Source organism: Myodes glareolus, chromosome 4 (genome assembly GCF_982192425.1).
Source record: "Myodes glareolus chromosome 4, mMyoGla1.1, whole genome shotgun sequence".
NCBI lineage: Eukaryota > Metazoa > Chordata > Mammalia > Rodentia > Cricetidae > Myodes > Myodes glareolus.
In genome coordinates this window covers 102742659-102756760 of record NC_142029.1, presented here as the reverse complement: position 1 = coordinate 102756760, position 14102 = coordinate 102742659, and the positions used below count along the sequence as shown (strand labels likewise).

At 42.3% G+C, this 14102-nt stretch overlaps 1 protein-coding gene across 1 annotated transcript in view; it reads left to right on the top strand.

The window, feature by feature from the left end:
• Bmper (BMP binding endothelial regulator) overlaps window positions 1–14102 on the top strand; it is a 246480-nt gene that overhangs the window by 120138 nt on the left and 112240 nt on the right. Inside the window, exons 7-8 of the mRNA XM_048446635.3 lie at window positions 5511–5610; window positions 12945–13054. Of these exons, the coding sequence (XP_048302592.3) occupies window positions 5511–5610; window positions 12945–13054 (210 nt within the window). The remainder of the gene's footprint in view (window positions 1–5510; window positions 5611–12944; window positions 13055–14102) is intronic.

Here is a 14102-nt window from a genome sequence, read left to right as displayed (position 1 = left end):
ACAGCATTTATATCAGACTTACAAGCATTCATGGGAAAAATGGAAAGAATTAATTTCAGGATGGCTACCTATATAGAGCTTTGGCACATGGCTCTTTGAATATCAGTGAGTACAGAAGCAGATTTGATTCATGTCAGTCCAGCAGGCCTCCCTCAAGGCTCATTATTGCTGAAGGTTTTTATGAGACAAAATATGTCTCTTGGTGGAGTTTTGCTGACATGTGACTAGCTGTGTGTAAAATCAAAGTTGAGTTTTATTTTATCACTCATAAACAGAAACTCACACGGAGCCCTGACGCTCAGGCGAAAGCTCCCAAGGCTTGCACAGAAAATAGTAAGGAAGCCTCAGCACACATTCTCTCAAGGTATAATCATGCTCATCCCCAGCACCTCCTGTGTCTCTTGATATCTTCCTTCCCACGTGTGGAAGTGGCTTGGACCTGGTTCTTCCTTTAATGAATACTACTCTACTCGGAACATGTTGCAAAGAGAGCGGGTTGGCCCTTTGTTCTGTCCCGGCTGGGTAGCTTACGGTCGAAATAATCATACAGAAACTGTATTAATTAAATCACTGCCTGGCCCATTATCTCTGGCCTCTTATTGGCTATCTCTCACATCTTGAGTTAACCCATTTCCACTAATCTGTATGTGACCACCAGGTTGTGGCTTACTAGGAAAGATTTAGCATGTCTCCATGGCAACTCTCTCCCTCTGCTTTCTTCCTCCCAGAATTCAGTGCTGTCTTCTCTGCCTACCTAAGTTCTGCCCTATCAGGCCAAGCAGTTTCTTTATTGATTAACCAATGAAAGCAACACACTAACAGATGGGCCTCTTCCACCAGGAACACACCTCCTAAACAATGTTTAAAGAAATGGTGTGTGCTCATATATGTAAGAGGAATTTTGCAAAAGACACTGTCTTGGACTGCCTAGTGTGTGTGTGTGTGTGTGTGTGTGTGTGTGTGTGTCTTTACTGTACTCTCTATCTCTGTTCTCTCAGCTCAGAAACCCAGCACCTACACTGTTCTCCACCTTTGACTGGTCTGTTTGTTGTTACTATTGTGGAAAACGAATAGAGCAACTCTGAACACCAAGACCTTTACCTTGGGAAGTGTGGTGCTATGAAGTGGTCTGAAATTAAGTTCTAGAACAAAGAGAAACGTGGCTAAGAAATTCCATCTCTCTGTGTGCGGTGTCTTGATCCCGTTTATAACTCAGGGCAGTTGCTTTGTTCGCTAATCGGCTTTGAGCCACTGGCTGTGATGGTGTAAGACTTAGGGACCCCACATGAATCTTTTCTACTCAAGAACGATTTCTTCGCTGGCCTCTCAGCTGCTCCCTTCTCTCTTCCCACTATTTTAGCATCAACCCTATTCTTTTCAAAGAACTGGTTAGAGGGGAAAATCTCTCTAGATGTGGGAGGGCATTGCTGATTCACTGCAACAACTCAGCAATGAGTCAACTACAATATATCACATCCTGGGGAGCTTTTTAAAAGCTGTTTAGCAAGCCTGCTCCCAGTTTCTAGTCAGGCAGCCAGGCTCTGCATCCTAATCGAGGGAGCAATGCCGTGTCATATGCTACAGGATGGGTTCCAGCCCCAATCTGTGGGCCCTTGGGGGTTGCAGAGGCATCCCACATGCACATGGCTGTGGTTTTCTCATCTTGCATTCATCACCAAATTCAGCTTCGAAGACAGATTTTTATTATGCAGCAAAATTGCAGCTGCAGGGTAAACTTTGACACAAAGCAATTGTGTTCTTGACTCGATCGTGTAAACCAAGTATAAAAGCCTAGAAAATAGGCCTGAGATTGGTTTCAGGTCCTTGTCTACAAGGGGTTGCTGTCAGAGAGGTACTTGACTATGCAGTTGGAACAAACGGCTGACTGTAGAGAACAAGCTTGCTTCTCTCAAGGAAGGGTAGATGGTGAGGGTCAGAACACAGAGGTACTCCTGTCCTTCGTGACTAGCTTATAACATCAGGCTTTCAATTGCTTGGAAGGAATTGTGTCAACAGCTCTACATCTTGAGGTTGAATATTGATCTTTGCCGTGTCAGCATCCACGGGCATTTAGTTAGCAGCTAGAAGTGCAGTCAGTCAAATGAGAATATACAAACCCAAGGAGATTCGAAGGTAAGTGGACACAGTCTACCTCCAGATCTACCAGCACATAGTTAGTGTTCTACAGCCAACAGTTTCCGGAATCTGGAGCTCACATTCTACCTCTCAATGAACAACTTTTGGATGGGGTTTTCCTCAAACTTTCACTCTTCCTAGGATATCAGGAGCACAGAACTAGACCTGCCTCCAAGAAAACATTACATGGAGGCAAAACTCTGTTACCTTATATGATGAAGCTTTTATATTTACACCCAAAATTATATGAGCCCCCAAATATAGAAGAATGAATGGTAAAACAGAAGATATGGAAAAGGGGGCATTCCTGAGAAATGAAGGTTCCAGAAGTCTCCACGGGGAAAAGAGGCTTAATTTTTGTCCTTGGCTGACACAGGATTACAACAGGGGTTGATGCTGGCATCAGGCCTACAGATGTTTTATGTTCTTTCCACTGATTAGAACTGAGTCATGTGACCAGGCCTATCTGCATGGAAGTCTGGAAATGTTTGTGGAGAGACTAAGGAAGCAGTTTGGGTGGACATGCAGCTCCTACCTTGCCTTTGAGTTTGAGTAGGTTGAACTTCCTGCTACACACAGTGTTGCGTCATCCTCGGTCTTAGCAAAGACGAGACTGTGCTAATTGGTAATGAAAGCTCCACAAAAGTACTGACTCTTTTGTTATTTTTATAGTTACATTCCAAGCATATATATGGTAGTCTCAAACAAATATGTAATAAAAAATTGGGGTGATGGGTAGGTGTCAGAGAGGAGTCTTTGCTGTGTGGATCTATCTACGGTGGATGAGTGGAAGAGAGTCAGATCAGGGAAGCCACATTGAAAGTGCTTGTGTAGGTTTTGTAGAGCCTGAGGTAGACCAGTTGCCCTAGAATATGTTCATTTTTAGAAATGTTTGCTTCTGATATTCTAACCCAGTTAGTTTATAGCTTAGCCACAGGTTGTAGTTCAATCAGAATCTCCTCTGAGCTGAAACGTTAGAAGCAGGTTGTGAGCTGCAACTGTGTTCCTAACAAGGGCCAGCCCTTTCTTTGGAGGCATTAACTGGAATCAGCCTGGGGACTTGGGCTGTTCTGTAAGACTGCAACCCAAACAAAATAAAACTTGACTAAGCCAGCAAACCCAGACTGAAGTTCAAGTTACTTTAACAGACTCTAGGGAAACACAAAGTGCAGTTGTATTAGCTATGCAAAATTTGCTCTTTGACCTTGCAGCAAGGAAAGTTTCTGGTGCACACATCGCCTTCTGCCAGCACTGCAAAGTGTTGGACACATTAACTTTTAGAAATTATGCAGTATTTTAAAACTTCTAATTTTAAAATATACTTTAAAAATAGATGCTGATCCAACAAGAACAGAGGGTATCAATGAAAAGCCTGTGTTGTCGTGCACCTAAGAGAGGCCTGCACACAGACAGCCTTGTATGGCCAGCAACTTAGAGCGTAAGAAAATGCTCACAGATGAATTCCGTAGAAATCAAAATCAAGGGTCAGCATCGTCTTGTGCTCCCTCTGCGTGTAACCTCTGGGTCTTATACATAAGCTGGGCCATGTCAGCGGCTTGCCCAGACTCCTGTTACCTACCCCTGAAGTCTGATGACAGATCTCTACCTTCAGGCTTATGCAGAGTTGAGTGAGAATTCTCAGGACAACCCATGATCCTTGGGAAATTTTTAATGATTCTTGATCTGGAAATAATATAAAAACAGGAGAGTATTTTGTGGTATTTTTTGCATGTTTTGTATTGGTTTAGGGAACAATCCAACATTAAAGAGACTTAAAAATAACAAATCTTTATGAAGACTTAACATGGCCTCTTTTCTTTTTAAATTCTTCCCCACCAAAAAAATAAACTGTAATAATAAAAGTGACTAGAACAATTAGGGAATGCAGAAACAAAGGACAGGGCAGACTGGGCTAGGGAGAGGTGACCGCCAAGAGGATCCCCACAGCCAACGCTAGAAATGTCTGCTGCTCATGCAGACAGGGCTGGGGGTGGTGAGAGGAAATGACTGCAGCTTTTCTTCTCTGGGCCAGGGCTCTTTGGGCCCGTTTCTCACTGACCAAGACCTCTTGAGCTCTGAACTCTCCATCTGAGGTAACGGGGAGTCGTAAGTTCTTTAGCATTTCTGCAGCTCAAATCCCAGAGAACCTAGTCTTGGGAAGCAGAGGAAGTCCTGAGTCGATGCCTGGGGCATGGTCCTGCCAGGGACCCCAGAGCCTCAGACCCACTGAGGAATGGATAAGTGCCACCCCTGCCCCATCTCATGGAGGGGAAGGGTGGGATTGAGGCTCATAAGGAAATGGCAAAGTCTTCCCTTCTGGTTTGTATGAGGGTGCTGATAGTGTGTGCTGAAAATGTTCATTGTAGTTTCTGTCCCGGAATACTTACGGTCTGAAGAGTGCTCCCCTACAGAGGCTGTTCCTGCTGAGACTGGCAAAATCTGCCCCTTGATCCAGCTGTAAAACACAAACCCTTCCTCCTTGCCTACTCATGTGTGATAACTCATCTCCCTCTCCAGCTATACGCAATAATCCTGCCTTCCTGTGCAACTATACATAATAAACATGAGGCGTTTGTATGGCCTCACAGTTCCTCCAGCTGGGAGCCCAGACCACGTGACTTTTCTGCATCACTGTGTTCATCTGTCCGGTGTCAGCCATTACAGCCTTATAGCTAGTGAACCAGATTTTGTCAGGTTCAACAGGTAGCTAGATGGGCCCATGGCCCATAGGCTTCCACAGCACCCACCTTCAGCAGGTGTGCTGCCTTCTCTGGTTGAACCACCAATGGGGTGCCTTCCAACTTCTGCAAGCTGAGACTGAGGGTGAAACCTTACTGTAGGGAGATGTCTACAGAAAGATGGGGAAGAAGGGAATAGAGAGATCAAAAACATCTTGGCAAATGGGAGCACTTTGCTTGGATAGGAAATGGGTGACAAGGGACAGTGACCGTGAGAACGGTCCCCTCATTCTGGATTCACTTGGATTGCTGGCCTGTTTCTGTTGTTGTCTTTGTTTTAACTTCCTTCATTTTAAAACTGTTTTCATATCCGAGGACATCTGATATGGTTGTTACCCTAGCGTACTCCAAAGCTAGGTTTGAGAACGAAATGGGAAAGTTAGCGGGTGTTGGGAGGGATATTGTCTGCAACCAGATAGCTGCAGGTGATCTTTTCGTAGTGTTTGGAATCTGTAGGGCCTACAGGGAAGATGAAAGAAACGCTTGTGGGGAACCCCAGTCTACCACTCAGAGGGAGCTGATCAGCCAGTGTGATGCAGAAGAAAGGCCTTGTGTTTGCTCTGGACATCTTAGTTGTGTATCGTCTATGTGCACTGTCTTTTCTAAATATGCTTTTTTTTCTCTCTCTTTTCTTAGGGAGGCAGGACACAGTGCGTGAGAGAAGTCTGCCCCATTCTCTCTTGTCCCCAGCACCTTAGTCACACACCCCCAGGACAGTGCTGCCCTAAATGCTTGGGTGAGTGACAATTTCCAGGTCAAAGTACAATGTGATTCCTTCTCGAAGTTTCTGTTGAGTATGTATGTATGTTGTTGCCCCATGGCCTCATGGAGACAACTGCTCTTTCTAACTGTCTGAGGAGGCATTGGCTCTTACCTGAGAGCTGCTCAGAGGCTGCCCTTCTCTTGGCTTCCATTGTTTCTGGAGCCTGGCCTCCAGCTCCAACCTGGTTAATATCCTGTGGGATAAGAATGGTGCTGAAGAAAGAGCCTCCAGCTGCACGTGCAATGTTAGGAACACGTAGTAAAGGCGTTTGGAAGCAAATGTATGTAGACTAATGTTCCCTGAGAGCTGAACGTCCTCAGGATGCCCGGAAGTGAGAAGCTTGCAATGAACAGCATTGACCCTTGATTGGAGGGAAGTATCTGTTATTTTATCGAGCCTTTACTACAGACAGACTCTGCACACAGGTTACATGATTTTCCTCAAGGAATCTTTTCGGGAAACCGTGGAATACAGAACAGGCCTCCTGTATGTCACACTGGCACTGTTAGGAGTTTTAACCCTCTGAGAAGAAGTTATTCCACTGTTTTGCAGAGATCCTCAGGGAAGGCTGGTGGTGTCCCTGAACACCTCTGGTGTGGCCTGCTCGTTGTCCTTCTGGATCTCTCTATGTTTTGTTACTATTTTGGGTATCCCTTTGTCACCTCCAGCAATCGTCACATCCTTTGGAACAATTGTACCAGGGCTTGAATGTCACATTGCACTGAAGGCTCACGGCCAGTAAGGGGGATTATTTTACAGAGATGTGGAATGAATATCCTAAGCTGGAATACTAAGCTTCCTAGGTGATGGAAGGCCTTAATTGTTTTGTCTCTGGGGGATTTTCACTGAGTGTCTTTTTGATTAGGTTTCGGCTCCTGTCGGCTTCACCCATACCATCTTTGGAGCCCTCCCCTTTCTTTCATAGTTTGTTTCCTCTAACTCAATTGACTTTGATTTCCCCCTTCACAGATTAGCACACCTTCATCTTAGCTTCTCTTTCCAATCAAACGGCCAAATAAAGGCATTGGTGTCCAACTGTTTTCTCCTCTTTGAGGGATTCTACGGCCATTACATCTAGCAGCTTTTGCCATTCTACTTCATGTACAAACATACTTGTAGGCAGATATGGAATAATCAGAAGAACGAGATTGTCAGATGCACTGGATTAAAGACATTTTCACGCGCTTGTGCTTCCTTTGTTGCCAATCCAAGTGCGTGGTCCCAAATTGAAACCAGTGTAGTAGACGCTGCCAAGCCAAGAGAATGGAGGAGCCTGTGCCATCTCAAGGGGAGTCCATCAAGGAGGAAGTGGTGGTTTGTCAAGGTCTTGCAGATAAATGATGATGGTTAAAACTCTGAAGCAAATGCTGCGGGTGTGCTGTGTCCATTAGAAGTTTCTCACAGGAGCCCTGGCGATTGTGTTTCGTACACATTTTATTGACCGTGTGTTTTACAGACAAACCACATAAAGAACAGTAAGTTTTGGGAAACCTAAAGATCACAACCTCGTCAAATGAGACCTTTTTCTTCTTTGGGCTAAACCACAGTGGAATGGTGTGGAAATGGCTTAAATCAAGCTGTCCACTCAGCCTCTGAACCACTCCCTAGAATGTTTTGTGTTGGCCCGTGATGACTTTGGGATTAAAGTGAGATTTTGTGTTCTTTTGTGGTGGAAAGAAACATGTATGCACCACAACAAAAGCAAAAAAAACAGATAAAAGCAGACACTGCGAGACTGCTTGACGAAGCCTAAGTGACCTTCAGCTTCTGACTGAATGGATACTGATTTGCTCTTAGATTTTTCTCTTGAGCAGGATGCCTACACGTGGAACACTGCCACCACTTGGATTGCAGAATTTCCTTCCCCGCCTCGCACATTTTCAATGGAGCATCTCATCAAAGATCAGGATATGCAGAGCAGCACCCAAGACACCTCTCCAGATGGCATAGCCCAGGATAATACTGACGTTACATCACCATTAATGGTGCTAATACTTATTATCTGCCATCTGCTAGGAGTTCAAATAAGAGACAGACACTTCATAAAGATTTATAGCCATAGTTCTAGGTACAATGTCCAGTTTTCTGAGGGCTGGTTTAAACCAGTGGCCACCTCTAACTCAGGAAATAAGTGTTGTAGTGTCTGTTTGTTCAGGAATCAAGCAATAGATCAATCAATTCATAGGCCCATCTGTCATCTATCATCTACTCACCATGTATACAAAACCTGTTTCTACAATAGTATTGAGTAGAGTAATAATAGAATAAGCTGAAGGCTGTGCAGTGACTGCAAAGGGCCATGTATTCTAAGAGATGGAAGGACCTCTGGGGAGGAAATGTAGACTCCAGCCATGAAGAAGAGGTATTATAATTGGTTTATGAACAAGCTTCCACAGAGACACTGAAATTTTATTCATTTTTGAGACAGAGTCTTGCCATTACAGCCCAGACTAGCAACTGAATTTGTGTTCCTACTTCCTCTGCCTCCTAAGTGCTTGAACTGTAAGCATGTATCACCATGCCTGGCTCCACACAGAGCCCTGTATATATTTTTGTCTTTATTAGTTATTTGAGAATTTTGTGCAGTGTGTTTTGATCATATTCCCCCCACCCTCTGCAACTCTTCCCAGATCAATTCCCACCTTGGCCATCCACTCAACTTTGTGTACTTTTAAAAACAATATCCAAGACCAGTTTGTACTGTGTAAATATTCTTGAGTGTGTGGTCTTACCAGGAGTTACACTCTTAGAGAAAACTGACTCTGCTCCTAGCACCTAACAGTTCCCAGTAACTCCTCATTCTTGGGGTGGGATTTCATGCCCAGGGACCCTCTCCATGCTGGGATTTGGTTTAGCTTTGGCCTGCACAGGTCTTGTGTATATCATCACAAACTTCTGTGAATTCATATGGACAGTTTCCTGCTATGGCAGAAGATACTGTTTCCCCATAGTCATTCATCGCCTCTGGTTCTTAAACTCATTCTGCCGCTTTTTCTTCTTTGGGCCCTTAGCCTTCGGAGAAGGGGGTGCAGTATATATCTTTCATTTAGAGTTGAGCATTCCACAGTCTCCTATTTTCTGTGCCTTGGCCAGTTGAGGGGTCTCAGTCATTATCTGCTGCAGACAGATGCATTAATCTATGGGCATAATGATCAGTCATCAGAAGTCTACTTAATGCTATGTGCTTTCAACAAAATAACAATGGTGGATTCTCCTCCAGGGTCTGTGACATTCTAGCCTTAGGATTTTGGCCTGATAATGGTGCCAGATATGGGTTTCATCTTATGGAGTGTGACTAAAGTTGAATTAGAGAACATTTCGTTACTTCAGTGACGCTGATGTCTCTATTGCTCCAGTAGGACTGTCTTCCCAGGCCGTTCATTAATGTAGCTTTACAGTTGGGTACGATTAATGACTAGGTTTTTCCTCTAGTAGTGAGAATACCATCGTCCAGGACCATGAAAGCTGACAAGTAGGAACGAAGGGTCCAAGTTAGTACCAGATAAATTGTTTCTCAGTGCATGAGTAAAGGATGTGCTGTCAACATAGTCCTCAAGTTCTCGAGGCTAACCAAGGGCGCTGGCAATAGGCTGTACTGCTTGTGGGGGTGTGTAGGTCTATGAGACCTCACCAGTCAACAACCGCACAATAAATAACTATTCCTGTCACTATTCTCTTCAGTTAGTCTCTGGTTTTTAATAGAAGTATTGTCCTTTTATAGGATAAATCCATTCTCTTCCTTGCCCCCAGCTCTCTCTACCTTTCTCTTTCTCTGATCCCCTTCTCTCTCTCTCTCTCTCTCTCTCTCTCTCTCTCTCTCTCTCTCTCCTGTGTGTGTGTACAGAAGTAGACTTCCATCTGAATTTTAAAAAGAGACTTTAATGCTATTTATTCCTCCCCATATTAATTGTCGTTCCCTCCACCACCCCAAGTTAACCCTTCCCATTCCATTATTCCCTGTCAATACTTTTTAGATCAATGTGTCCTGTTTCAGAAAGATCCCCCTGCCATGGCTCCTTAGTAATTTTCCTAACTCTGTGGCTATTCCAAATGAGATGCAAGTATCTGAAGACTCAAAACTAACTTTGTATATGAGAGACACAATGAGCCCTTTCTCTGTTGAAAATGATAGTTTCCATTTTCATCCATTTCCTAGCAAATTTCATTTTTATCAGCTGCATATTACTCCATTATATAAATATGCCATGTTTTCCATATCTATTTATTAGTTGATGGGCATCTACCTGTCTCCATTCCATGGCTATTATGAAAAGAGCACATGAACATGGATGTGTAGGTATCTCTGTGTTAGGACATGGAGTCCTTTGTGGATATACTCAAGGGGTATAACTGATCATGTGATAGATCTATTTTCATTATTCGAGGAGCATCCACACTTATTTCCATACAGCCGCACCAAATTCCATTCCCACTAACAGTGGGTATGTGTTCACCATTCCTTACATTCAAACCAGCACTTGCCCCTGGTTTTTCTGTTTGGTATTAGTCATTCTGACTGGGATAGGCTGAGACATAAAAAAGCAGTTTTCAGTTTGCATTTCTTTAGTGGCTAGAGATGTTGAACATTTAAAAAAATATTTCTTAACTACTTGTATATCATCATTTGAGAACTCCCTTTGTAGTTTCTTGCCCTGTTTCTATAATTGAGTTTTTTGGTTTCTTGATGTTAAAGTTTTTGAGTTACGTGTATTATTGTAGATATTAATCCTTTGCCAGATGTATAGCTGGAAAAGATTTCTTCCCATTCTTTGGGCTGCCTCTTCCCATTCGTGATGGGATTCACTGGATATCAACAACAATAGAAATGACAAAATCAGGTGAAGGGAAAAATTAAAAAGAAATATTAAAATTTCCTAGAAGTGAAATACAAACACAGCATGCCGAAATCTATGGGACACAATTTATTCATCTATCTATCTATCTATCTATCTATCTATCTATCTATCTATCTATCTATGTATCTATCTATCTATCTATCTGATTTTAGTAATTGTCTGCATTTTGCCAAAATCATTTGTGGTCAGTTGTGAAATACTTGAAGTACATATAGATAAACTCTGGAAAAGGACAGCCAGGTTATAATTTTAGAAAATACTGTGCTAAAATCTAGCTTAATTTTGTTTCTTCAAAGACAGAAACATATCTCTGATGGACTGATAAAGAGAATAATGTTCATTTTGTGAAAAATTACCAACATCATTTTTGTCATAAATATTTTTAAAAGTGGCTTCATCTAAGATGTGTTTTGACAGAAGTGATTGTAATGGAAGGGGTCAATCCATGTGATTTAGCTAACGGTTTTCCGATGTTTCAGAATGACATCGCTGGAGGCCACAGAGGCATACTTCAGGAAGGGATAAATTTTTTTATTTTTTTGGAAGTTAAAGAGCCTCAAAATCTGGTTGGTCACATAAGAATTGCCTGTGTTGACTGGGATGTTAATAGTGGTTTCGGACTAGGAAGACATCTCAGTGGGAAGCAGTGTTTGTTGTGAAACTATGGGGACCATAGTTTAGATCCTCAGAACTCAGGGGGTAAGCAGATTGACATTGTGGCTGGTTTGCAATCCCATCTTCGTGGGAGTAGAGACAGGGGATTCTTGGAAGTAACTATCTACACTAACCTAATCAGTGATCTGGATACAAACGAGAGAACATACCTTAACACATAAAATGGACAGAAATTGAGAAAGGCACCTAATGTCAACCTATACCACCCACATGAATGCCTGCATACACACACACACACACACACACACACACACGCCTAAAAAAAAGAATGATATTGCTAGATTTTGTCTAAAAATGGGATGGTTTTTAGTTGTATACTTTCACATTAGCATTGCAGATAGAGGTGCTGATACAAGGCAATGGCATTATTGATGATCATACCCAAGGTCATGAAGGGGTCTATAGATGGGATCCAAAGCATATAGCTCACTGTTATCTTCTGATGTCTGGCCAGTTTCCTGCTCATTATGAGACCCAGTTGATTTATTGTTGGGCCTGCTCTGTACCCTTGACCTGCCATAGGAAGAAAATAGTTTTCCTTAACTCCTATTGGTGATATTTCCAACAGCTGTATTTTTAAGAATATCATTTGGTATGTGTGTAGCAATTCTAGGTCTCTTAATGAAGTTTCCATCACACTTACTGATGATAAATGCTAATCTTTCTTAAAAAGAAAGAGGAATGTGGTTATAAATTTGTTCAGTGAACATGAATTATTAGTTTCTTAACTTAGTCTTTAATTAAAGAAACAAATCACGTCGGAGATGGTTCCACGTTGTCTTAGGAGTAGAAACTCAAGTGCCGAAAGAAATAAATCAGATCATGTTCTTTTTTTGGCATAATGTGCTGGCTCCTTGCTCACCAGTCCAGTCCTCACAGAGGCTGGATATGGCGCATGGAATTGAAATCACCCTGTGTTTCCCTTGAATTAACTTTCCCCTTTATGCCTTTGTGTAATTTCTTCAGTGATCTTATGTGTTGATCTGTCTATCCTGTTATATAGTGAATTGTCATTGGCTGGGTCACTTTCAGACACCAGTAATGCACTTCTGAAGCCTGCGAAGCCCAATGTCAAGTTTCCTACAGATTTTTTGAGCTTTTTTCTTTGTGGCTCGTAGAAGTTTCTTTTGCTGTTCTTCACATAGTGGGAGGAACAAGGATTGTTTCTTGGGTCTGTTACATAAAAACATTTTAGTGAGAGCCACCCCGACCCCCACCGATCTGAGCTAATCACCTCTCAAAGCTCTCACATCTTAATATGATTGTTCAGTGCTTAGGTTTCAATGTATGAGTTTTGTGGGAACACAAACCATTTAGACCATAACAGATGCTATTCATGATAATCCTGAGGGCATCTTGATTCTTTCTACCTATAGCCTCCCTCTCACTAATTCTGCTTGGGGAGATCATGTTACTGCTTGTCTAAGAGGCAGAGAATTAGGCACAATGTCTAGAACTCACCTTGTTGTGCTGAAATAATCTTAACTCTGTGTAAGTTCCACAAGGTAGCGTATGTCCACTATGATAAACAGATAGCGTGTTGAATCTGAAAAGTTCACTGTGGAATCAAATTTTTATACTACAGATCTTCCCACTGGTAATTCTTGGGGACCTCCTGGTGCATCTGATCTAAGGCTCTATTTTGTACATCACATTTACCTGGTCACATGAGACTGTCCCACAATCCTGTGATGTAATTACTGTTGATGAGATGTAAAATGGGATATGTCTGGTTTCTGTCTTGCTTACTTTGTGCTTACTTTTGTTTCTTTATAGGTCAGAGGAAAGTATTTGACCTTCCTTTTGGGAGCTGCCTGTTTCGTAGTGATGTTTATGACAATGGATCTTCTTTTCTCTACGATAACTGCACAGTATGCACGTGCAAGGTAAGGGAGCTCTAAGAGGCTGTGGCACTACCCAGTGAGTTTGGATTGCATTGGAACAATAGGCAAATGTAGGCATTTTATTCATTGGGGAAATCATTGTTGATGTCATTTGAAGAATATGATCATACGCAGTGTCTTAGAGATGATCTGGAGGCTGTCCTAAACATTCTCTATAGTCAGACAAATACAGATGACCCTGCTCTAGGGCTCCACCTATTTGAAATGAATTCTGTAGCACACTTGTAAAAAATAATTTCCGTTGTATTCAAGGAAAGAAAAAGGCATAGCTTTATAGTTCATTACAGAGATAAATCTGATCAATTTCAAATACTCTATTGAGGTGATGCCCACCTTCCACGGTTTGCATAATCCTGAGCTATCCATAAAACTCTCTCTCTCTCTCTCTCTCTCTCTCTCTCTCTCTCTCTATATATATATATATATATATATATATATATATATATATATAAAATCCTGTGCTAACATACAACTGCTTCATGTAAACACACATCTCCTTGTGAGCTTGGGCTCTATGCCCACGACTTTACATTCGTACGGAAATCTCATAGGCCACAGCTTTCTCTTGGAAACTGAAACTGAGTTTTTGCTGAAACATGTCGCCTTCCCAATTCTCTTGCTCGAGGGACAGCCCCTCAGCCCACAAATGGGAGCTAGTTACGCTAGCATGTACATCCCTTTGGGTCTCAAGGAATCTTTGAGACACAGTCAGCCAGTGTGTCCCAGTATTCTTGCTAGATTACTAGAATGAATACTTTTCCTGAAAATGGTGGGCTTATTACAATCTCAGTTTGTAGATATCTTTTGGAAAGTGGATACTTAAAGGGTCAATCAAGTCTTAATTATTGTTCTGTTGCTGTGAAGAGACACCATGACTAAGGCAGCTCTTATATAAGCATTTAATTTCAGAATTGCTTACAGTTTCAGAGGGTCAGTCCACTGTCATCACAGTGAGAAGCAGAAAGACATGATGTTGGAGCAGTGGCTGAGAGCCTTACAAACTAATCTTCAGGCAGTGATGGTGGGGAAC